Here is a 24,842-nt window from a genome sequence, read left to right on the forward strand (position 1 = left end):
TTTCTGGCTTAGGCTGATAATAAAAGGCAAGTTTCTCCCAAACTCCTGCACAGATCCCCCCGGCAAACGCTACATAATGGCGCTGTCAGAGATGGCGACGGTCCCTGTAAGTGCCTGACAGTCGTCCGCTGTAAAGGGACCCCCAGCCTACTGCTGCACCACCGGGGGGCAGTGTCCATTGGGTCGTCTAAGAATCGCCCCGCCATCTTTGAACCCTGCAGGCCGCAGGAAGAGGAGGAGAGAGGACGGCGCCCGCCCGGGTGTAGCATCCCTCCTCAGGTCCTCGGACGGGCTCTGGCCCCGGGCGGCTTTATAACGTACCCTGCGGGAAATTGTCGCGGTTTTGCCATAAACTCCATCTTGGATTGTCGCGGTTTCCAGCCGATGTTATTTTTTTTCCCCCGTGGATGATAAACGCTGCAGATTAAGCCCCGGCGCTGCGAATCACTTTCACAGATCGCCCTCCGCGCACCGAGTACATTTGGCGCCGCTGCGGACTTCCTGCCGCCAAACCGAACAAAACGACACAGAAGTCACGGACAACCGAATCCACGGACAACCCCGCCAGTATCGCCCCGAGCGCCTCGCCAACCGCAGGGCGTCACCTCTGTCACTGGCTAAGACCTCCTACAGGATCACACAGCGCCCTCTTCAGGAGGCGGGGCCTAACACATCTACAGCGGCCGCCATCACATAGGCTCTGATCGCGAAGAGCGACGCAGCGTGGAAACGGCGTCCGCCGACCTGCGTACAGAGGCCGCGGCTCCAGCGTTACCACCTGATGGCGAGTTACGTGTAACTATAATACGCTGCAGTGCGCCCCCCGCTGGTCACATGTGGCACCAATGTACGTGCCAATCGCTCTCCGGAGATAAGGGGGCGCCGGACGCGGTTACGGGACACTCACTGCGCAAAAAAATAAAATCGCAGTTAAAGTTGCACGACGGCGCCGCATTCAACGCAACTGGTGCAAGATGGCGGCCAACATGTCACCCGTTAACCGTATAATACACCTTGTCATCCCACAGATGGCCCTGGCAATGCCAAGATGCCCCCACCCACATAACCTGCGCCCTACATCCCACCCTGCCAGCCGGACAACTTGTCACGCCCACATCCTGCTGCTGACACCCGCCCCGCCCCCTCGCCAGTCTCCATGACAACGGCGAGCTGACACCCCGTAGTCCGTGTCCCGGTGCTATCCGTTACCTTCCGCCGGGCCGCCGCCAGCTTGTGTTGTCTGTCGTCTGCCATCCTGGGTCCGGCCGGGGGGAACACGTCACCGCGTACCCACAATGCACCGCGCCGCGCGCTCCCGAGCAGGAGAGCGCGGCCTCCGTGACGTCATTGCCAGCTGTACCATCCCAAGAGGCTAGGGGGGGGGGGGGGAGTGGGCGGTACCAATGCGCTGTCAGGCAGTGGGGCGTGTATGTGGGAGCTGGATAGCAACTGACAGTCCAGAGGGGACTGAAGAAGTCTTCTAGCTCATTCCAAATGTCTGGGGAACTACAAATCCCAGCATGCACTGCGAGGAGTAATTAGAATGCACTTGCAGGGCGAACTTTGGTCCGCGAATGCGCAGTTACGTGCGAAAAAAAGGACGCATAAAGTCGCATTGATTTCATGTGAAATAGCAGGTTTCCTACGTATTTTGCAAGTATTTGCACACGCCCATCCGGCCTTCCGCGATACGTAATGTGCACCAAGATGGGACGCGCCGCGTTTTTTATCGCATCGTTTTAAAAAAAACACTCAAGTGAACGAACCCAATGAAATCAAGGCGTTCTAGTCACTGCGTAGGACGCACGCAAAAACTGCGCGTAATACGCTGCGATAATATGTGTCAATGAGCCCCAAGGCCGGCGGCACACGGCGTGATATAGAACTCATTAGTTTCAATAAGTTCACATTTCGGTTGCGCCAAACAAAATATAAAACATGTTCTATTTTTTTGAGTATTTGTGCGCCAAAGGTAGATACGGGAAACATGGCGTAATTCAGCTGGAAAAAGAACACACCTGGAACTAATTAGCTATTTCAATTGATGCGTGTTCGCTTGCTGCGCGCAAATGAATACGCCCCGCGAGCGGAAAATAATACAGTGAAAGGTGACGGGAAAAAAGAGCCTTATTCATAGCGCAAAAACACGGCTCAGGCGTGAGCAAACGCGTTCCGCACGTATGAAGCCGGCCTCAGGGCTTAAACACATGACTGCGATTTTAGATTGTTTTGCGGGTGTGAACACCTGCCGCCAAACGTGAAGAAACAAAACCATTGGCTTCGATGGTTTGTTTTCACTAGCGTGAATCTTGCGCAATATTAGTACGCGCGATAATAGATCGGCCTCGCCCTATTTTTTCATGCATAGTTTTCACGTGTGAAAATCGTCTGTGCGGCGACGCGATGCGAAGCGTTCTTCTGCGAAAAGGCCGGAAAATCGCAGGTTTACAACAGCGATATCAGCCTGAGTCCGGCCGCCTGCGCACCGGCGGCGATCTGCGTTGTGACATCCGGAGCGGGATTCCACCTCCGGATTTCAGAGCAAATCTAGCCCATAGCATGCTATGGCAAAACGCGATTTCCTGCCCACAAGCGGAAATCTTTGTCGCGGCCTACGCATTGCCGGCTTCCATTGCCGCAGCCATTCCGCAATCATCATTGCAAATGGCCGCAGGAGCCACGTCATTGCTATGGTGACGGTGTGGCATCCTCACAACTGCGCATGCTCCAGCCGGCACATTGGCAGCAGAGAAGGCCGTTTCATCGCCATAGCGACGGTGCCGCGTCCTCTGTATTGCGCATGCTCCAGCCGGCACATTGGCAGCAGAGGAGGCTGCGTCATCACCATAGCGACGGTGCGGCGTCCTCTGTATTGCGCATGCTCCAGCCGGCACATTGGCAGCAGAGGAGGCTGCGTCATCACCATAGCGACGGTGCGGCGTCCTCTGTATTGCACATGCTCCAGCCGGCACATTGGCAGCAGAAGAGGCCGTGTCATCGCCATAGCGACGGTGCGGCGTCCTCTGTATTGCCCATGTGCCGCTCAGATGAATGAATTTTAGATGTGTGAAAAACATCTGAACGTTCCCATAAAAACCATTGGTTTTGTTAGCCGCCATCTTTTACGCACATTTTGGTCCCCGTGTGAAAGAGACCTTACAGTAAAACACGCACACACAAATATGCCAGTAAATGCGCTTATGTTCGTGTGACATCAGCCTTAAAGGAGTATTTCGGGACTTTGTTAGGTTTTTCTATTGTTGGCGACCCACTGCTCAGATCTCTTCCGATCATCTGATTCCCAAGACTGCTATCCATACGATCAGAGAAGGAAGCAGAAAGTGCTGACCATAGCGCAGTGGCCAGGGGTGGTATTGCAGAGCAGGTCCTGTTAAATTCAATGGAAACAGCTCTGAAATATCAACCTGGACCACTGCGCTATGGTCAGCACTTTCTGCTTCCTCTGCTGTCCGTATCAGTAGCGGCCCTAGGCATTAGATGATCGGTAGGGATCCTAGCTCCATTCAGGGAGCAAGAAAAGGGAAGCCCCGTGACCGAGCAGCTCCGTCTCTGGAGGAAATTGAACAACGCCGGACGGACCCCACTGACTATAATGGGGTCCATCCGCTTTCCGCCCAGCTGCCTGGCTTTTGGATGGAAGCAAAAGCCCTGCGTTCTTTTACTCCCCCAATAGAACAGGGGAGATCAGCTGATGTTACATCTACTTTCTGAGAGAAAACAGATACAAAATAGGAATTTTAAAGTTCAGCCTTCCCAACATCATTCTTAACCAATTCACCATTTTCATCTTGTAAACATCTGATAGCATCTTTGACTTTTCTTCTGCTTTTGACATACCCCCAAATCCTTTTTTATTGCTTTTGGCCTCTGTTGAAAGCCTCAATCCATTATTAACTTTAGTTTTCTGACACTTGCCCTACGGTTTGTGCAGACTACATTTTTACCATCCTGGTAGCTCTTCTCTGAACTTGCTCCAGTTTGTCCATGTCTTTTTTAAAGTGGGGTGCCCAGAACTGGACACAGTATTCCAGATGAGGTCTGACTAAGGAAGAGTAGAGGGGGATAATGACCTCACGTGATCTAGACTCTATGCTTCTCTTAATACATCCCAGAATTGTGTTTGCCTTTTTGGCTGCTGCATCACATTGTTGACTCATGTTCAGTCTATGATCTATTAGTGTACCTTTTTCACATGTGCTGCTGCTTAGCCCAGTTCCTCCCATTCTGTATGTGCTTTCTTCATTTTTCTTGCCCAGATGTAGGACTTTGCATTTCTCCTTGTTAAACACCATTCTGTTAGTCAACGACCACTATGCAAGCTTTTCTAGATCTTTTTGAATACTCTCTCGCTTCCCTAGTGTTAGCCATCCCTCCTAGCTTTGTGTCATCAGCAAACTTGATCAGTTTCCAACCAATTCCCTCCTCTAGATGATTTATAAAAATGTTGACCACCACTGGGCCCAGGACAGAGCCTTGTGGTTCCCCACTTGATACATTCTCCCACTTGGATGTGCAGCCATTTATGACCACTCTTTGAGTACGATCACTCAGCCAGTTGTGAATCCACCTTGTCCATCCCATATCTAGCGCTTACATCTGGAACTTTCCTAATGTACGCACTAAACAGTCCAAAAACACGACAAAAAGTCGTGGTGTTTTCCACATTTTTTAGGAGGAATTTGCAGTGTAAATCCACTGTGATTCCGCAGTGTGAACGCACCCTGAGAACAGCCTTGTGATGGAACCCCGAAACGGAGATGAACGCAGCCATCCACTGTCATTAGGGAAGTGAGCTCCGCTTCACAAAGCTAACAAAGTTTTAATTTCTTACCATTATATTTGAACTATAGAATAATGACTACAGCATAGTAAATGCCCCCCTAACACTAGGGGGCGTACATGTATGTCCTGGGTTCATACATACAAGGAAGGTGTCGGCTGTCTGTGATAGCAGACACCCGCCGATAACGGCCAGTGCTGATCACTGCTGTTAACCCTTTAAATGTCTTGGTCAATTCTGACAGCGGCATTTAAATGCCCCAATCTTTCTTTAGGGTTCCCAAATGGCCCTGGTGATGCCGTCATGGGGTGCCGTTCAGCTGCCATGGCAGTCGGGGGCCCACTGAAGGCCCTCAGGTGTGCCACGAATAAATGCCTGTCAGAATAGAGTATAATGTAATATTGTAGTATTACGTTATACTGTATGAGGATCGCAAGTTCAAGTCCCCTGTAGGGACTAAAAAAGAAAACATCAGTTAAAAAAAATTTTTTTTTTTTTAATTATTGGAAAAAAATAAGGGATGTAAAAAATTAGGAAACATTTCCCATATTAGTAATAAAAAATAAAATCATGTTTGGCATCGCTGCGTCCATAAATGTCCAATCTGTCAAAGTAACACATTATTTACCCCGCATGGTGAACAGCGTCAGAAAAAAAAATGCATTTTTGGTCACGCCATCTCCAAGAAAAAAATGCAATAAAAAGCGCTAAAAAAAAAAATCACTCAAATCCCAAAATAGAAACTACAGGACGTCCCACAAAAAATGAGCCTTCACACAACCAGATCAATGGAAAAATAAAAGTATACAAGTTTGGTAGCGGCGTAATCGTACCGACCCACAGAATAAAGATATTATGTCATTTTTGCCACAATCTGTACACCATAGAAACAAGACCCTCCAAAAATGGCGGAATTTACTTTTTTAAATTTCACTCCACGAGGAAATTTTTTAAAGTTTTCCAGTAAATTATGCGGTATATTAACCCTTTGCAATCCAATTTTGGATTTAGGGTTCTCTAGGGGGCTTCCTCCTTCTGTCATTATACAATGGCGCCATCCATTGGCTAGAGCCAGTACTGCGGTATGGGACACGCTGGAGAGGCCCCTGACAACAGAGCGACCTGTAATCTACAGTAAGAATACCCTGCCAGACGTCTTCCGACATCAGAAGCTGTACAGCCTTCAATCAGAATGTCTTCAGACGTCAGACAGTGGATTGGAAAGGGTTAAATGTTACCATTAAAAAAACACAACTCGTCCCGCAAAAAACGAGCCGTTATGTAAATAGAATAAAAAGTTGCAATTTTTCAAAAGTGAGGAGGAAAAACCGAAAATGGATTAAAAAAGGGCCGCATTCTTCAGGGGTTAATGCCCAGTTCTCATCTATTGACAGCATGGCATCATAGAAATCCATGCTAAGCTTCTGTCTGCAGCCTCCACCAGGGGGAGCGCTCATTGAGACTTATAGAAATTGACGTGCAGTTAGCTCCCTCTAGCGGTGGCAAATAAATAGGACTCAGGCTGGTAGTGACGACACGCGTTATGTGGCAGGGGGCGTGTCCTAGAGTCTTTTAGACTGAGAACGTAGGCAGCTTAGTCATGTGACTGTGACCATGTGACCTGTCAGCTGACAGAACCTTTCAACGCCTTACAAGTGCCCGGCTCTGTGACCATGTGACTTGGGATGCTCGGTGGCGGCGGCACAGTGGAGTCCCCCAGCGGCGCAGGGGTTCCCCTGGCGGTCGGCTGTGTAGGTGCACAGTGTCCATCCTCCTCCCTGACCCCCAGACCCAGGAGCGCCCTCCGCAGGTATACAGCTTCCCTATGTACTCTGTGCTCCACTTTCCACAGGGGCTCCTGAGAGATGGAGCGCAGCTCTGAAGCACAAACCACTGGCTTCCTAACTGCCCCAGGTCTACAGAGGTGGAAGCTTCTAGAAAAGGCCGCCCTCCTCCACAGGTGCCTGAATCCCTTCACACCCCATGACTTACATATCGGGAGGGAGCCGGCTGACTGCTGGACTCCTGCTGCAACAGTGGGGATCAGGGAGACTCTGATCCCAGCTGTTAACCCCTTACATACTCATCATGGCATGAACGAGTGGGCGCTCCATCTGTGAGGTCATCGGCCCTTCGCCACATAACTGCGGAGGGCTGATTGTCCGCTAGGGTAACCGGATGCCAGTCAATGCCGTCCGGGTCTGCCATGGTCTGTGATTACTATATGTGATAATGCACTGCAGTACAGAAGTAGTGCAGTGTGTTATCTGACCAATCATAGCATCGCAGACCAAGTCCCCTACAGGGGCATCAATGTTATGGAAGTTGCAATTACCAGCATCGGCCACTACAGGGAGTCGGAGCAGTGGCTTCCGCTCCAATCCCGGCGCTGACAGTTGGCGCCGCCTGGAAGCAGAATCTGCCCCTGTGCCGGCTGGTTACCCCCGCGCACCTATCCGCAGTCTTCATCCTGTATGCGGATGTGCGAGCCGGCGCACACACGCAGTACATATTATGACGCGGATCCCGCGGGCTCTCTACAATGATGATTGCGGACGGGCCGCGGGTCGGACGGCTTCCATTGACTTCGATGGAAGCCGTCCGCACGAAATCCGGCTCAAAATAGAATATGCTGCAACGTTTCCACTGCCAGCGGAAATTCGCAATTGATTTCCGCTCGTGGGCGGAAAAATCTATTTTCCATAGCGTGTTATTGGCGGTAATTCCGGCACTGCAGCCATCGCACAACCGTTCCATTTAGTTGGGGGGGGGTCACTATTTTTGATGATGTCATCTGTTCTGCTCTCTTCTTCCTAGAACCCCCCTGGGAATTAGAGGAAGATGCAACAGCGGGTTTAAGTCCCCGGTAAGTATGATGATTCGCGCACCGCTATGATGGCCGCCGCTTTCTGTTGCAGTAGATATATTTTAAACCAAAGAGGTAACCAGAAATGTTCCTACTTGGGGTATGAATTATGGCTGCCTGCACACGGGTGGAGTGGCATTGCTGAATCTGGAGTGGGCGCCCGCCTCTGGATTCCGCAGCCAATACTGCCCATAGCATGCTATGGCAGAACGCTTTTTTCTCTCCACGAGCGGAAGTCAATTCCGCTCATGGAGAATCAGTCGCAGGGTGCTCTATTTCTGTGCGGGTGACTCAAGGACCACCTGCATTGAAGTCCATGGAAGCCGTCCGACCCGCGGCCCTTCTGCAATGACATTGTGGAGAGGTCACCGATTCTGCATCATTGCCTAGCGACGGGGTGGGAGAAACGGGAGATTTAACCCCCCCTGTACTGCACAGGTCTGACGGCGAGCCAGGCGGTCCATCCGCTGTACAGAAAGAGAAGAAGAAAAGCAGGTACACTTATCTTATTTTTTCTGACCTTGTCCCAGTCAGTAAGGTTAACCCTTTCCAATCCACTGTCTGACGTCTGAAGACATTATCATTTAAGGCTGTACAGTTCCCATGTTAGAAGACATCCGTCGGGGTTCTCTTACTGTATATTGCCAGCGTCTCTGCTGTTGGAGCCTATCCAATGTGTCCCCTCATGCAGTACTGGCTTTAGCCAGCAGATAGCGCCGTTGTATAACGGCAGAAAAAAGTAAGCTCCCTAGGAAAACCAGGATACAAATTGGATTGGAAAGGGTTAAGCGCACGAGATCTGAGACCAGAATCTCCATATCCAGTATATATACATTTTCACTTTCCCTGTCAGGTGATTTAGTGACTCCGTGGAAGAGTTTTCATGTAAAGTAAGCCTGAGAGAGATGAGATCCGCCACGGGGATCAGCCTTCCAGCTAATGTTTTTGGAGACTGGCTGATAATTCCCCTTTATCTCCCATCATGGGAAAGGTTGGCTTTCAAGCTTTTGCAGAATGAGTTCGTCTTTAGGAGATAAGCGGCGCCCTGTTGTTTGACAGCTGCTCATTTCTCCTGTATTGAAATAACCTGTTTCCTCGAGTTGAACATACAGAGGGCTAATAGATAGAAAGCGACATGTATGATACATGTAACCACAGCTCTTACACGCTGATGTATCTACAGGTCCAGTCTCCGAGCGTTGGTGAATCATCTGCCGCTCATGACGGCAGCCTGCAAAGAGAGATCCTGGATCTGAAAGACAAGGAAGTCTCATTGAACAACGAGATTGAGCAACTGGAAGCCGAGTAAGTATGGAAGACAAAAATACATGATGTTAATGCGAGCTTTCAAACCTCTCGGGGTTCTTCTTCAGGCTTAAATGGATTAGATCTGAAGAGGCAGAATGTACCGTACATGAGTGGAGCTCAAACATCTTCTAAACCTCTTGAGATATATCCCATTATACCGGAAGAAGAACCCTGAGAGGTTTGAAAGCTCGCCGTAACATCATGTATTTTTGTTAGTCATTAAAAGGTATCATATCTACGAGATTACTTGGTTTTTGCTTACTGAGGACAATCACACTTTGCTCTACTGGCGACACCAGACCAAACCTTTTTTTATTTTATGAATGAGGTTATTAATGGTTGTCTGAGGAACCTTCTGCCACACTGAATGCACTTGGGCTCACAGATCATCAATATGCTCTCAGGCAGCTCCCTTTACAGTTGCCGACCATTGACATCCCAGATGTGCTCGATGGCAGACAAGTCCGGATACCACGCCGGCCATTATAGTAGGTTTAGGCTATGCAGGCTACTCACAGTTGCATGAGCGACATGCGGCCTGATGTTGTCGTGTTGAAAAACGGCTCCTTTGGAGAAATGGCCGTACTGCTGGTTATACGACCCAATCAATATAACACTGAGCTGTTAGCGTATCTGGAATGAAGACTCGAGGGGTCCGGCCACCGTACATTATGCTACCCCAGACCCTAATCCTGGGAGTAGGACCAATGTGATGTTCCCTCATGAAGGCCTCTTCATGGTGCTACCCATGTGGTCTCCAGACCAATCTCCGGCTATCACTGTGTCCGAGGCAAAAGCGGGACTCCTCACTGAAGAGGACAGACCTCCATTCCAGCCTCTACTGCCATCTTGCTCTGCGCCACGATGGCCTCTGGAAGCGATGATGTGTTGGTCAGTGGAGCGCCTGTCGCAGGACGTCTGCTGATATCTAATACGTCTGTGCGAGGCGTCCTGTTCAATCATAAGACTTGAATCAATTTTTTTAGGTTTCGTGTATCTGAAAAAGCCCACTTTTAACCAATGAAGCCCCTCCCCTCCCTAGTAGGAAATATTAGGGGTTGATCCAGGGATTAGTCTGATTGCCATTAGGGAGTCGGGAAGGAATTTTCCCCCAAAAGGGCTAATTTGCTTCTGCTCTTGTTTTTTTTTTTCCTTCCTCTGGATCAACAACACAGGAGGCTAGACAGGCTGGACTAGATGGACATTGTCTTCATTCGGCCTCACATACTATGTTACTATGCCACGAATTGGAGCGAAGTGCTTAAAATTTAGCGTACTTGCATATCTTAGTGACCCCTTCAGCTTCCTCGATTTGCATAACCTTACAGTTTGTCCTTCTTGGTGTTGCAGTTCAATGCTCATTCACATGACGGTGTTTTTTCACATAATGTGACCTATTTTGTGCGCATTTGCAGACCATAAGAGCCCATTGAAGTCAACGGGCTTGTGTAAATACAACATATGCAGAAAATTTTCATATTACAGGGGTGTGTAGACTTTAGCTATCCACTGTATATAGAGGTAGTACGACCCCATTAGCCCTGTGCCATATACCTGTCACAGCTTCTGCCTCCACCGGATGCTGTATGAGGGTCTCCGCTGGTGATCACCGCAGGTGTAGGGCCTGGACAGCGGGACGCGAGCGCCATGTTGCATCGTATGGTATGATAGATCAGTGGTGGCGTTATGATTTATGAAGCCGTCTCTTATATTCTTTTCTCCAGAGGTTACTGTGTAGAAGAATTGGACAAGCACATCTCCCTTCTTCATGAATACAACGAGCTGAAGGATACAGGACAGATGCTACTAGGCCGGCTAGGTAAGGATTCCCCCGGACATGACACTCTACTTACATTAGTGGGCCCCCTGTCGCCCCCTAATCAGCCATTCACCGCAGTGATAGAGCGTCTCTGTATTTGATGGCTGCATTCAATGGGCCAAGTTTGCATGTCTTAGATGAAGACAACTGGAGAAGAAGTGCTCTGAAGAGCTCCACGGCCTCTTTTAGGTGTGCTCACATATGGCGGAATTTGGTGCACCGCAATCCGCAGCATAATTTGCGCTGTAAATTTTGATACGGATCCACAGCAGATTTAACCCTTTAAATTAAAGGGGTGACGTCTACTGCAGAGCCGAGGCAAAATCCACACAAAATTCCGTTTTGTGTGAAGGACCATTGTGGCGCTTTTACATATATTGGAATGTTCCGCCATGGAAATGTGCACAAATTCCACTGTCTGATATGCGGATTCTGCCGGGGGTTTGCAGCAGAATTTATCACTTTCAAATGCGTGTTAGACGTGTGGATTGTCGTGCAGAATATTCTGCTGTGTTTTGTGGATTATTCCAAGGGGGCTTTCATACGCATGTTCACACAGCGGAATCTGATGTGGCTTCTGCCTCTAAAAACAGGAAATCGTAGCTGAACTGTGGATTTTTGCCGCAGCTGTGCATGTACCCTGTTTCCCTGAAAATAAGACCTAGCATGATTTTCCAGAATTTTTGAGGATGCAATATGATTTTTCAGGCTTTTTGAGGATTCTTGAAATATAAGCCCTACTCCAAAATTAAGCCCTGTTAACAGTTAATGAAAAAAGTCAATTTAAATAGTGTCCAGGCAGCTATACATGTAAAAAAGTTAAACCTTTTTGAACAAAAAATAATATAAGACACTGTCTTATTTTCGGGGAAACACAGTATTTAGCCGCTGATCCTCATGTGGATTTAGCCCTTCTCAATGGATGAATCCCCATGCGGATTTCACAACACCTGACAGACTCGGCACAGAAACAGGCTTAAAATCCACGTCAGGTGACATCAGTACTTCTTATACTCTTCAGATTCCCATTGAATGTAATGGGACGCGGATTTGGCTTGGAATTTGGTGTGGATTCTGTGGCAGAAATCCGCTGTGTGAACAGACAGTCCCAGGGTTCCAGGAGTCGGGTCTTCACAGATTAGACCATTGAAGAGACCCTGCTATCTTTCTTGACATGTTGGTTATAGTAAAGGAAACAATTTGGGGATGCTTTTTCTCAGCATGGTGCTGTTCCTCCTGTTATTCCCCCTGGAAATGTATGGATAAATTGACTACTGGGTGTTACGATTTCTCTTGTCCATAGTGGCTGCTTGTCTCTATACATTCTAAAGCTGTCAAAACCGGTCAGTAATATTACCTTCCGCTCTCAACTTATGCTGTAGTCCCCCAGTCTTCCAAGATGGTCACACCACTTCTCTGACTACCTGATGCACATCGTATATTGCTGGTGCCTCTAGTCTGTGGCACTCCACGCTGCTCATACGGGCAGCACTGGCCAGTCAGAGCAATCATGACATGCCACCATGTGCACAGAGTAATGAAAGGAGCCGTGTAGCCACCTTGGAAGACTGAAGAAGAGCTCAAGATCTGTCAAATCAGGGGAAACGACAGTATGAAGCGAAAGCAGCAGGTAATATTACTTCCTCTTCACTCCTGGGACAAACTTTGTCTTTGGGACTGGAGAGTCTCTTTCAGTTCTTGTCCATTGACAGCCTGATCTCTCATCCATCAAAACCTCTCTTGGGTTTGGTCTCACACTGCTGAGATCTTGGGGCATTCTCCTTGTTTTCTCTAATTCACGGCCCAGCGTGATGTCATGATCCTTACGTTATATCCACAAGAGAGGGGATAACGTAAGACCCAATGTCCACGGACAGATCGGATTCCGCATATGGGAGCCCACAGTGGAATCCGACCCTCCCCGCAGCCGAGGACAGTGCGTACCTGTCGTGGTCTTCTATTTCCTGGTCTGCGGATGCGTGTGGAAGTGGCGGCCAGCGCGCATGCGCTGTACAATTTGTGCACCGCCAGTGATATGACTGGGGCGTCGGCAGCGCATGCGCAGCCATCCTTCCATTGATGTGACACTATGGAGTGGGAGAAGTGTTCCTGCAGTGACGAGAGAGTGGGACGCTGGACCCCCATTCTCAGCATCAGTGGGGGGTCTCGGCAAGTTATCCGCTATCCTGTGGATAGGGGATAACCTGTAATTCTGGTAAAACCCCTTTAATATGTGACGTCCTTTTCTATATGGCACATTTTGTGTTTCGGACAGTAATAACCCTGTCATCTGCATTGTAATAACATCTGAAGATGAGGCGACTGGGTCAGAAGCCATCGCTATTAGGAGTCGTTGACCTGTGACTAATGCCGCTTGTTGTGATGTTTCGTCATCAGCTGTTCTTCGAGGAGTCACCACCAAAGACCTCTATGCAGAGTTTGGCCTGGACTTGGACGACTGAGAACAGATGATGGATTTCCTCTTTACCCCAGTGACCGCGGATCGTCTGTACAGAGGCTCCTAGACGAGGACTCTACATACTTGCATCTGTTGCCAAAGGTTGTTATACCTTTCACCATATGAACAGTTTGCCCTCCGCCAAGAATGGAGGCGCCCGTATTACATTGAAGAGAATTGCAGTGGTTATGTAACGCTCACCTTTCAGTTCTAACAGATTTTGACTCTCCAATTTGTGTTTAATTGTTCAGAAGGTGAAGTGTCATGTACAAAAATTTGCGAGCCTCAGTGTATCATTATGGGAGGGACGTATGCCACCCGTCGCTGCACGGACTCATTACGCCATGTAATATGCAGTGAATAGAACACACTGATTTCAATGGGTTAATTCACATGTGTGTATTTCGCAGTATGTCCTATTATTGGTCCGTATTACGCACCAAAATAGGCCATAGAAGCGAATGGTTCCGTACAAATACGCATTGAATACGCAGGAAACTCGTGTATTCTCTGCATATTTGCGCATCACAACAATGGGCCCTTCTGCGTAATACTCTGCAAGCATAAAAAAGGCAGGAGGGCCGAAATACGTAGCGACCAAGCGATTTTCAGTCTGCGAATACGCTGCATATTCCTGAAATACGTATACACCAGTATGAGCTAGCCTGAAAAGTGGCTTTCCATGGGACAGCCACCACCTGCATAGTCGATGAAGCGAATGAATGTTTGTTGTGTACGTTTACAGAGCGATTGTTGTGCATTGGTTCGGTTTTGCAATCGCGGATCGAATTGTTGGGAGCGTTTACATCGGGAGACCGCAACAGTGAGCGTATCTTCGGAGGCCGCAGCATGTAGTGTTTTTTTAAGACGAGCAGGGACTGTTCTACTGAGGATCACTCGCATTTATTTGTGCTTTTGGGAACCAATGAGCGTTAGAGGGAATCCATCATCAAGTCTTTACAATGTAATCAACACTGTTAAAGGTTTATCATGGACTGCATTGTAAAAATGTGATGGATTCCCTTTAAGTGCGGGGAATAATGTTCCACAAAGGCAGAAGCCAATCAATGCTGGTGGTAGACGCACGGAGAACAGGCGCTTACCTCCCTGCAAAGTTGTTGGCTAGTTGTTTGAAAGGCCACAGTTGCCTGTTTACACCGGACAATAATCAACCAGTGACTATTTTTAGGTGACCTAAAACAAAGCGACTACTGAACGAATTCTTGCTAGTCACCCGGTTGATGACCCTGTTTACATGAAACGCTGTTGCTTATCTTCTCTCTGCCGAGAGCGACTATTTGGACGGCAGGTCTAAATCTTGCTGAGTAAGCATGTATACCTTGTTTTTCTTGTTTGATCTAGTTGGTTGTCCGTGTTTGAACCTATAGGATAGATGCTGCTGGTTGGCACATCTTATCTGGAGGCGGGCCGTATGATTAATCAGTTGTTATTGTATATATTTGAATAATTAAAATACAATATATATAAATCATTAGTGTCGGCTGATTGATTAAAACGAGATAATACATCTGCAGTAATAAGAAATTCGGTTGGACGTGTTCTTCCTCTCTTCAGCCGCTGGGAGCGGATCATGGTTATGGACAGTGCTAAGGATTATTGGAGACGTCGGAGACCCAAAATCTTCTCCGTCACTTTCAATTTCTACTTCCAGGGATCTCGGGCAGAGAGTCGTCTCGCCATATTTTTCCAATGCAGCATTTTAGCTGAGCAGCCCAGTTATCATTCGACTTGGCTAAAAAGTTGCACATCATGAGGGGAGGGTGAAGGACTGCTTTCTGCTTGAGACTCCTGCAACTCTGGATTGACTTGGTATACGCTGTGTGAATGCAGCCATAGGGCTTTTACCCACTAGTGTTTGTTTTTCGCTGCGATTTCGCAGTGTTAAAATCGCATCGCACAAAAATCACAGAAGCGCAAACTTGCAAATTTTGTGCGATGCGATCTTAGCATTAGAAAGTCCCATTGACATTTGGAAAATAAATCGAAATCGCAGCGAAAAAAAAAAAACGTTATTGGGTAAAAGCCCTTAGGCCACCCGCATGCAGCAGAGCCGAATTCTGCATGCGGGTTCCCGCAGCGGATTCCGGCTTTGACCACAGCCGGCGCGCCTATTTTGTTCATAGGGCTGCAACGATTTTTGGGGGGGATTTTCATCTCCACTTTTCAAAAGGCATAACTTTCATTTCTCCTCGTCATCATAACCGCACACGTTGGAGGTTTTCCGCTGGACTTCTGTAGGGACAGGAAGCGGAAGAGCATAAAAGCACCCCCCCCCCTACACACACACACACACACACACACACCTAATCACCAATGTCTTTCTGTCCCTGCAGGACAGCCATGCGGAAGACCTCCAACAGTTGCTGCCTGACTGACGTCAGACACTGCACGGGGGCGGAGCCTCAGAGCACAACCTGATGGAGAAGGCGTGGCCTATCCATAGATTTAAAACTGGTGCAAGGAGAAGCTCGTCAGGCTCTGCTGGATTGCCACTGGGATGTCCGCCAGAGAGGAATCTGAGAGCCCACAAACATTGAGTGGTCCTCTGGGCTGACCAATGCACACTACCACCATGTCACACACTATAACATCTGCACTCCATGTCTTACAGGACAAGGATACACAGAAGCTTAAGGAGGCTGGAAAGAAAAGTAAAAAATATCCGGTGTGCCTAAACGTCTGGACGACACAAACACAATCGCTTTGTAAGTTGTGTACTTCAAAAATTTACCAGGGAAGGAAAAAACCTCGGTAATGGTGAATATTCGCGCCATAGTACGTGAGGAAGTTCAATCCTCTATTTCCAGCCTCCAGCAGCCTGTCCCTTCTGCTTCTGCAAAAAAAGACAAGGCTCGCAACTTCGGACTCAGAGTCCAAGTTAGGGGACAATCTCTTAGTAGGGAAAGTATTGGGGTTCAGTCAAGAAGTGCAGGAGGAGGAAAAAAATATCTGTTTTCCTCCACAAACATGGACCAACTCCTCCGTGTGGTTTGCAAAACCATGAAGGTGGAGGAAGAGACACAGCAGCCTTGTTCCATACCAGACGAAATGTTTGCTGGTTTTATACCCCGGCGCAAACCAATGTTCCCGGTAAATACAACGCTGAATGGCAGTATACAGAACATAGTCCGGTACTATCAAAGGACTTTAAAGATAGCCTCTTATTCTCTGAGGACGACATAGCAGCATTCGAAGATATCCCCAAAATAGATACATCCATTTCCAAAATTGCCAGAAGATCGGCCTTACCCTTTGAGAATGTTTCCCATTTAAGGGGTTCTATGGATAACAAAATTGATAGGGCTGACGTAGTCCAGGCCTTCCGCATTACACTATCAATTTAATCTAACATTACAGCCACGTCGGTTGCTAGGTCTATGTCAATATGGCTGGACCAACTCACCATGCTGATAGACCAGAAGGCTACAAGTGAAGAAATCTCCATTTGTCCCATTTGTCTCCCTCTTTTTTACAAATGGTCACTGGTTTTCTAGTGGATGCCTCTATGGAGTCGGTCTGCTTTGAGGCCCATACTATGGTTCTCGCTAATACCTCCAGGAGAGCCGTTTGGGTAAAAGCCTGGTCCCGAGATATTCCACCCAAAAACAGACTTGGCGCCCTGCTATTCTGAGGCCACTACATATTTGGCACACACTTGGAACGCCTGCTGGAGAAAGCACTGGATAGAAAACAGGGGTTACAGGTCGATATACCCCCCCCCCCCCCCAAGAGGTCACACCTACCCCCTCCCTCATCTAGGGAATACAAAGGAAAGGGGAAAACTGGATGATAATCTTACTCTAAAGCAGGAAGGGGTAAGATTCCATCCAAGTGTCCCTCTACTTCTACCACCCAAGATTGTCCCCGTTTCATAGTGTATTGGAGAACATTACGTCTAATGAGTGGATTTTGCGTCTAATAACAGAAGGTTATAGGATCGAATTCTCTCTGCCTCCTAGGAGATTCGGGGTCACCTCCCTCCAACAGGCCCTGTGTTCAGGGAATCAAAATCTGTTAATGCTAGGGGCCATCATCCCCGTTCCCAAAGAGGACTGCCAGAAAGGGTTTTATTTCCCGTTATTTTTGGTAAAGAAACCGGATAGTGCTTATCGAACCATAAAAAATTTAAAGCTCCTAAATGAGTTTATCATTTACAAAAAATTTGAGATGGGAACTATTAAAACTACACCCCCCCCCCCCCCCAATTAAGGCAAACAGTGTTCTGGCCACCATCGACTTAAAGGATGCCTATTATCACATTCCCATCCATCCCAACTCTCAAAACTTTGAGGTTTGCATTACAAATAGGCGGTTTTATCCGCCACTTCTAGTTCGTTTGTCTGCCCTTTGGGATCTCCCGCCCCTCGAATACTTTCTTAAGTAGTTTTAGAGATAGTGGCACATTTACGCGGATTAGGTATAATCATTATCCCCTATCTGGACGACTTCCTCCTTGAGGCAGAATCCCTGGCAGGCCTAAATTCACATTTAGAAGTTACACTAGCTTTACTGCAGAAACTGGGCTGGCTCATCAACACGCAGAAATCCAGCCTAGAACCTGAGCTTAGGAAGAAATTTTTAGGGGTCATGCTGGATTCCCACCTCCAGTGCTTTTCCCTGCCCCTTTCCAAAAGGCAACATATTTTACACAAACCTGTGTAATCCTCTACAAGGGCCCACGGGTCTCTATTAGAGAGGCCATGAGAGTCTTGGACCTTATGACCTCCTGCATCGGTATTGTACCTTGGGCCCAATTCCATAGCAGAGAACTGCAAGCCTTTATCCTCAAAAAGTGGGATAAGACCGAGGCTTCATTAAGGCCGCCTGCAGACGAGCGGAAATCCGGCCGCGGGATTTCCGCCGCTGAAAGTGCATAGAAGTGCATTACAATACGCACTCCTATGCAGACGGCCGCGGTTTGGCCGCGCGAAATCTCGCGTGGCAAACAAACCGCGGCATGTTCTAATTTCCTGCGGGGCACGCACTCACCTGGCCGCCGGCTCCGGTCTGCGCATGCGCCGGCTGCGCGGCAGCCGGCACATCAAAGAGCCGGGGCCGCCAGGCGCGGGTGAGTACGCGCTCGTCCCTGCAGCCTCTGGGGTCGGATCGCGCGGCGAGATTTCTCGCTGCCGGATTTGACCCGCTCGTCTGCAGGCGGCCTAAATTAGATAATCTCCAAATCGCCTAAGGTCAAGGACTCCCTTCGTTGGTGGATGTCGATAGATAACCTTGCCAGAGCCACTGAGGGGAATCAAGATGCTTTGGTCGTTATTACGACTGACGTCATCTCCACGGGCTAGGTGGCCCACCTGCATGAGAAGTATATACAGGGGACTTGGGGTCCTCACGAAGTAACCCAGAACTCTGACTTTAAAGAATTACACACTGTCTGGGAATCTCTACGCAACTTTAATACAGAGATAACCTGTTAAAATCTTCTCAGATAATGGAACCGTGGTATCGCTTATTCGCCACAAGGGTTCCACCAAGAATCCTCACCTTCAGCAGTTGGCAGTGAAGATCTTACGCTGGGCGGCACAACTGACTTAATTTCCACCCTCACTTATAAAGTAGCCCTGTTAGTAGCAATTACATCAGCTAGACGAGTGGGGGAGATACAGGCCCTCTCCCATAAGGCTCCCTATATGATGATCCATCCCAACAAAATAATATTTACGCTAGATCCCTTCTTTCAACCAAAGGTCCTAACTGACTTCCACAGGGACAATCAATAACTCTCCCTTCCTTCTGTCAAGACCCCCGGAATGAGAAGGAACAGAAGTTCCATAATTTGGATGTGAGGAGGGCAGTATTAGCATACCTTCAGGAATTCTGATAAGCCGGTTCTAAGGACATGATTGCCCGATGGGTCAGATGAGCCATTCAGGAGGCCTACAAATCCCAGTGCGTTTTTTCCCCCTGAAGGACTGAAAGCCCACTCCACCAGTGCCATAGCTGGCTCCTGGGCAGAAAAAGCTCATGCCACCACTGACCAAATTTGCAGAGCCACCACATGGTGCAACAACCACACTTTCGTGAAACACTGTAGACTAGATCTGGAGGCCGGTCGAGATATGCCTACTGAAGGAAGGTGTTACAGGCTGTAGTCCAACCCCAAGCTCTCCTTTTGATCTGGTATTCCTCCAATGTATGCTGTCATGATGACGAGGGGAACATAAGAATTTAGTTTACCGTTAATTCCCCTTCTTGAAGTCATCATGACAGCATATGGGCTTTCCCTCCCTGCCTGTATAGTTCCAGATCTCCTCACGTGAAACTGACCTGTTTTTGTGATTTTCTGTTGCAGGAGTGGTGAGCACAATAAAGAACACTTCCTTGTTAAGGACATAGCCACTGTAGTTATTTGGGGCGCAGTGGTGATCAGGTGGGGGGAGGTGCTTTTATGCTTTTCTGCTTCCTGTCCCTACAAGAGTCCAAGACTTCAAGAAGGGAAATTAATGGTACATGTTTAGTATCGCTGCGTCCGTAAAAGTCTGATCTATCAAAGCAATGCATTATTTACTCCGCATGATGAATGTCATGCCAAAAAAAATGTAAAACTGCCAGAAATGCGCTTTTTTTGGTCATTCTGTCTCCAAGAAAAAATCCACTAAAAAGTGATCAAAAAGTCATATGTATTCCAAAATGGGACTAATGCAAACTACGGGACATCTCCCAAGAAATGAGCCCTCGCACAACTGTGTGGAGGGAAAAATAAGTTATTGTGCGCAGAAAATATTTAAACAAAAATTAAATGTCTTTGCAAAAAAATAAAAGTAGTACAACAACAAGAAAAAATCTACATACGCTTAGTATCGTAGTAATCATACTGACCCATAGATTAAAGTTATCAGGTCATTTTTGTTGCAGTTTGTGCGCCGTAGAAACAAGACGCACCGAAAGATGGTGGAATGTCGTTTTTTTTTCATTCTACTCCACTTCGAACTTTTTAAAAGTTTTTCAGTACCTTTATATGTACATTAAATAGTACCGTTGAAAAATACAACTCGTCCTGCAAAAAACAAGCCCTCATACAGCGACGTCGATGGATAAATAAAGGGGTTACGATTTTTTAAAACGGAAAAAAAAAATGCTTTATCCTCAAGGGGTTAAATAACTTAAAAATTAGACGTGCTGCTATTATTCAGTGTTACCAGTGTAATCAGGTTTTGATTTTACAGAAAAATATCAATCGCTTTCTGTTACGAAAATTTTTACAAAATTTGTAGCGCAGTGTAATTTTTCGGATATAGCGGGCCCTTTGACTGACTTGACAAAACATTCAAGGTTTATAAAATGGAGTCCGGAGGCTGAAACTGCCTAAACCGGTACTGAAGACTTTAGTGCAAATGGAAGCCTCCAGCATCGGACTGGGAGCCATCTTATCCCAAGGCAGTGATGGGGCTGTCTTATCCCAAGCCAATGATGGGGCCGTCTTATCCCAAGCCAATGATGGGGCCGTCTTATCCCAAGCCAATGATGGGGCCGTCTTATCCCAAGCCAATGATGGGGCCGCCTTATCCCAAGCCAGCGATGGGGCCGCCTTATCCCAAGCCAGCGATGGGGCCGCCTTATCCCAAGCCAGCGATGGGGCCGCCTTATCCCAAGCCAGCGATGGGGCCGCCTTATCCCAAGCCAGCGATGGGGCCGCCTTATCCCAAGCCAGCGATGGGGCCGCCTTATCCCAAGCCAGCGATGGGGCCGCCTTATCCCAAGGCAGCGATGGGGCCGCCTTATCCCAAGCCGGTGATGGGGCCGCCTTATCCCAAGCCGGTGATGGGGCCGCCTTATCCCAAGCCGGTGATGGGGCCGCCTTATCCCAAGCCGGTGATGGGGCCGCCTTATCCCAAGCCGGTGACGGGGCCGCCTTATCCCAAGCCGGCGACGGGGCCGGTTCATCCCAAGCCGGCGACGGGGCCGGTTCATCCCAAGCCGGCGACGGGGCCGCCTCATCCCAAGCCGGCGACGGAGCAGAGCACACAGTAAACTAAACAGACACGAGACGAATTACGCCATTATGGAGAAAGACTGCCTAACTATTAAATGGTCTCTCGCGGCCTTGAATTATCATCTGTTGGGCAGATAAAGTAAGCGGATTACAGATCATGCGTTTCTACGTGGATGTGCAAAAATAATGAAAATAACAGTCGTGTAACGAGGTGGTTCTTAGCTCTTCAACCTTCTCGGTGAAATACGGACCCGGAAGGTCGCAAGGGAACGTAGATGTCCTGTCTCGAGCCTAGGAGTGTGCTGTGGTAAGTGCTCACTCCGACTGACCTGAGCAGAGGGAGGGAAGTGTGACAGGATGATAGGAGTGGTAGTGGATGGGAGTTACATTTCTCCCAGACTCCTATCATCCTGTCAGGCAGCAGGTAATAGGCTCCCCTGCTAGCTAACTAATTAGTTGGTGCAGTAATGGATGTAAAAGGGCAGAAGAACCCTAGAAGTCTATGGGAGGCGCGCAATATGCTGAGCAGTCCAGTGAAAAAGAGATGGATACATGCGAGATACATTACAGAATGGTTAGATATGAGAGAGAGATTGACAGGTAGACATGAGATAAATAAATCGGGGGGGGGGGGGGTGCACACGTGAACAGGTCCTGCGTGTGCAGAAAGCAACGCACTATGCACTAATATGTATGCAAATTAACATTGTTCACTGCCCAAACGCGTTGTGCTGATGTGAGCGGATTTGCACACGTTTGAAGAAGCCCTTAAAGGCAGACAGGCAGACCTTTTATTTGCATCTTTACATGAAGCTACTAATGTCTGTATTGCTGCAACTCAACCCAAGGAGAAATAAGCGTCATCTTGAGTTTGGGAGACGCCTTGTTCAGCCCGCTTGCATTAAAGGTGTGACCTGTGATGTATATTCTGGGCGATCCCAAGCTAATCTCCACAATGTGTGTGTAATATATATATATATTGATTTATATGTATGCTTGTATATATCTATGGTGCTATATAGGCATTATATTTCATTTTAACAATTTTTTTTGTCCTTTTTTATTTCTTTTAAACCTATTTTTTATTTTCCTTGTCAAAATGTTTTTTGTTTTTTTTTAAGCTTTAAAAATTACACAATTACGCAACTACCATGAATGTCACAATTAGCCTCTGTGCGAGAGCATTCAGGAGCCTGTATCCTCTGGGGGTGCTCAAGCTGTCAAGTATGTTCATCTCAGCATCTCTGAAGCTCTGACCTCAGGGGTGATCAAGCAGAGACTTGCAACACTCCAGTTTTAGGATCACCAAGTCTATGGCCTTGATGGTGCTCAGGCTGTTATGTATGACATCTCAGTGTGGGCATCCCCAAAGCTGTGGCCTCAGGGGTGCTCAGGATATCATATATGGTGTCTCAGTCTGAGCATTCCCAAGGCTGCGGCTGCTGCCTCGGTAGTGCCCAGGCTGTCATCTATGACATCACACTGTGGGCATCCCCAAGGCTATGGCTGCTGCCTCGGTAGTGGCCATGCTGTCGCGTATGACCTCACAGTGTAGGCATCCCCAGGACTACAGCTGCTGCCTCTGTAGTGCCCAGGCTGTCATCTATGACATCACACTGTGGTGGCCATGCTGTCGCATATGACATCACAGTGTAGGCATCCCCAGACCTACAGCCTCTGGGTGCTCAGGCAGAGACTTACGGCACACAAGAATGAACAATCCCGTAGGCTAGGGGTGCTCGGACTGCAACGTACACCCTGTCAGCGAGAGCCCCCCCTTGACAGATGCCTTGGGTGTGCTCATGTGTTCATGTACGCCATCTTGGCGCTGTGATGTAAAACTTGTTCAGATTCTTAGGATATCAAGTTCAAGAAAGTTTACATAAACTCTGCAGCTTGTTGTAAGAAATAAGATGTTGTTGAGGAGTGTCACCCATCCCTGATTTCTAGAGGATTGCTTAGTTACTACTGCCCTTTTGTATACTTGCCTCTCCTTCCTCAGCCCGCCAATCTGCAGCTGACAGTCTACAAAGGGGCCGGTGCCAACTTCCAGGAAGATAGCCCGGCAGATGATTGGTGACCACTGAGGCCAATCGGAGACCGTAACATTTGCCTACTCACAGCATCAACGATTGCATTCCTGGGCACCATGTTTGATTCGACGCAGTAGTCACCTGCCCTCCACCTGGAAACGAGCAACGAACCCTTTGTAGATTAGGAGTTGCGCTTTGGGGGGCCAAGAAGAGGCAACTATGCAATTTATTTTAGGCCGGGCACAGTTTTTCATTCTAATGACAAAACCTCATTAACAGTGCGTGGTGCTAATTGTCACATTACAGAACTGAAATCCTAATGTTGCCCCCTTGTTCTGACAACTGATGCTCCTAAGCAACACCTCTGCCCTCCCGATGAAATAATTATTTAACATCTTCGCAGCAAATCCATCAGTTCCCTAAAACCAGCAACTCGTATCTGGCATTCGGTTCCTCTCAGTTTTAGCATAGTATGTAATATTAAATTATAGGTGATGTTATTACATGGCTCTCAAGATCTTCTGTCTAGAATACGTGAGGAAATAAATGGGGGAAACCGACTGAATCCATGGTGTTTTCAAAATGACCCCCAATGGGGCGAGGGGGAAGGAAGACTACAAGCCTTCCTTCTGTGTCTTCCACGGGAAGTGAACACCAACTGGTGTGAATGTGGACACTGTTGGGTAATGCCGGGTTTCGAGGAGAGCTTGTGTTGCCACGAATACGCATTGATGGAGCGCTCTCTAGCAGGGTTGTGTGTTACCGAAAATTAAATGATTGCCAAAGTTTCTCGTGAAGATTTTTTTTTTTAATGAAATTGATGGCATTCGATGGCAGAATTCACAACGTCAACCTCTACGGCATGAAAATAGGTAAGATTACTTTTGATACTTTGACAGTATTGAATTTTAGTTTACGCAGTAACGTTGTGCATGATATTTGTGCCGTGTGCACAGCAAGAAATATGTGAGTAAAAGACGCAGTATAGTTAAATTGTACTAACTGGGTCCCAGACGCTGAGCATGCAGCTTTGTCATAATTAACCTTTGTAATCACATATAATGTAGACTTTGAATTGTTTAACCTTGTGGGATACGTGGAGGTTGTTAAACTATATAACTCTTCTTCGATATATTGTGTGTGATTTTATATAAAACAACATTATCAAACGGTTTGCAACATCACTACAATGTGTATAGTGCGTACGTTGCCCCAAGAGACCCAAAGTTCCCGTACAAAGGATAAGTCCAAGGAAATTTTTTAAGACAAAATTTCATATGTTGATCTTTAATTGGAACTGAGCCCGATGTAGGGAGGTAAAGCAAATCCACACAGGCTGTTTAATGCATTATTACTGTCCATCTCTTGGAATAAACTGCTACCCTTCTCCATCTTCGTACACAGATGTCTATGTCTCCTGGCCTACAGAAGAGCCACAAATCTTGTCTATGGGACCCTTGGCAGCGGTCGTAGGGTGCCGATCCCTTCTTGTGCAGTTTCTGAAGTAAGGGACACTTTCCCAGAAGCTGAAGGAGGTGATATAGGATTCATGTAGGATACAGAAGAGGCCTCCTATTGACTTCCTACA

The 24,842-nt window shown here is 47.7% G+C and overlaps 2 protein-coding genes across 5 annotated transcripts in view; one reads left to right on the plus strand and one right to left on the minus strand.

The window, feature by feature from the left end:
- The window catches only part of GOLGA2 (golgin A2), a 42,583-nt gene extending 41,232 nt beyond the window's left edge, over positions 1 to 1,351 (minus strand). For all 4 annotated transcript variants that reach the window (XM_066580482.1, XM_066580481.1, XM_066580479.1 and 1 more), the window contains exon 1: positions 1,210 to 1,351. In XM_066580482.1, the coding sequence (XP_066436579.1) occupies positions 1,210 to 1,254 (45 nt within the window). In that variant the 5' untranslated portion in view covers positions 1,255 to 1,351. The remainder of the gene's footprint in view (positions 1 to 1,209) is intronic.
- A 5,069-nt stretch (positions 1,352 to 6,420) lies between these two features.
- On the plus strand, positions 6,421 to 14,718 carry SWI5 (SWI5 homologous recombination repair protein). The gene is made up of 5 exons (XM_066580483.1): positions 6,421 to 6,611; positions 7,619 to 7,667; positions 8,851 to 8,972; positions 10,700 to 10,794; positions 13,192 to 14,718. The coding sequence occupies exons 1-5, from the start codon at positions 6,487 to 6,489 to the stop codon at positions 13,254 to 13,256; spliced, it is 456 nt and encodes a 151-aa protein (XP_066436580.1). The 5' UTR covers positions 6,421 to 6,486; the 3' UTR covers positions 13,257 to 14,718.
- The last annotated feature ends 10,124 nt before the right edge of the window (positions 14,719 to 24,842 follow it).

This window comes from Eleutherodactylus coqui, chromosome 10 (genome assembly GCF_035609145.1).
Source record: "Eleutherodactylus coqui strain aEleCoq1 chromosome 10, aEleCoq1.hap1, whole genome shotgun sequence".
Lineage (NCBI taxonomy): Eukaryota > Metazoa > Chordata > Amphibia > Anura > Eleutherodactylidae > Eleutherodactylus > Eleutherodactylus coqui.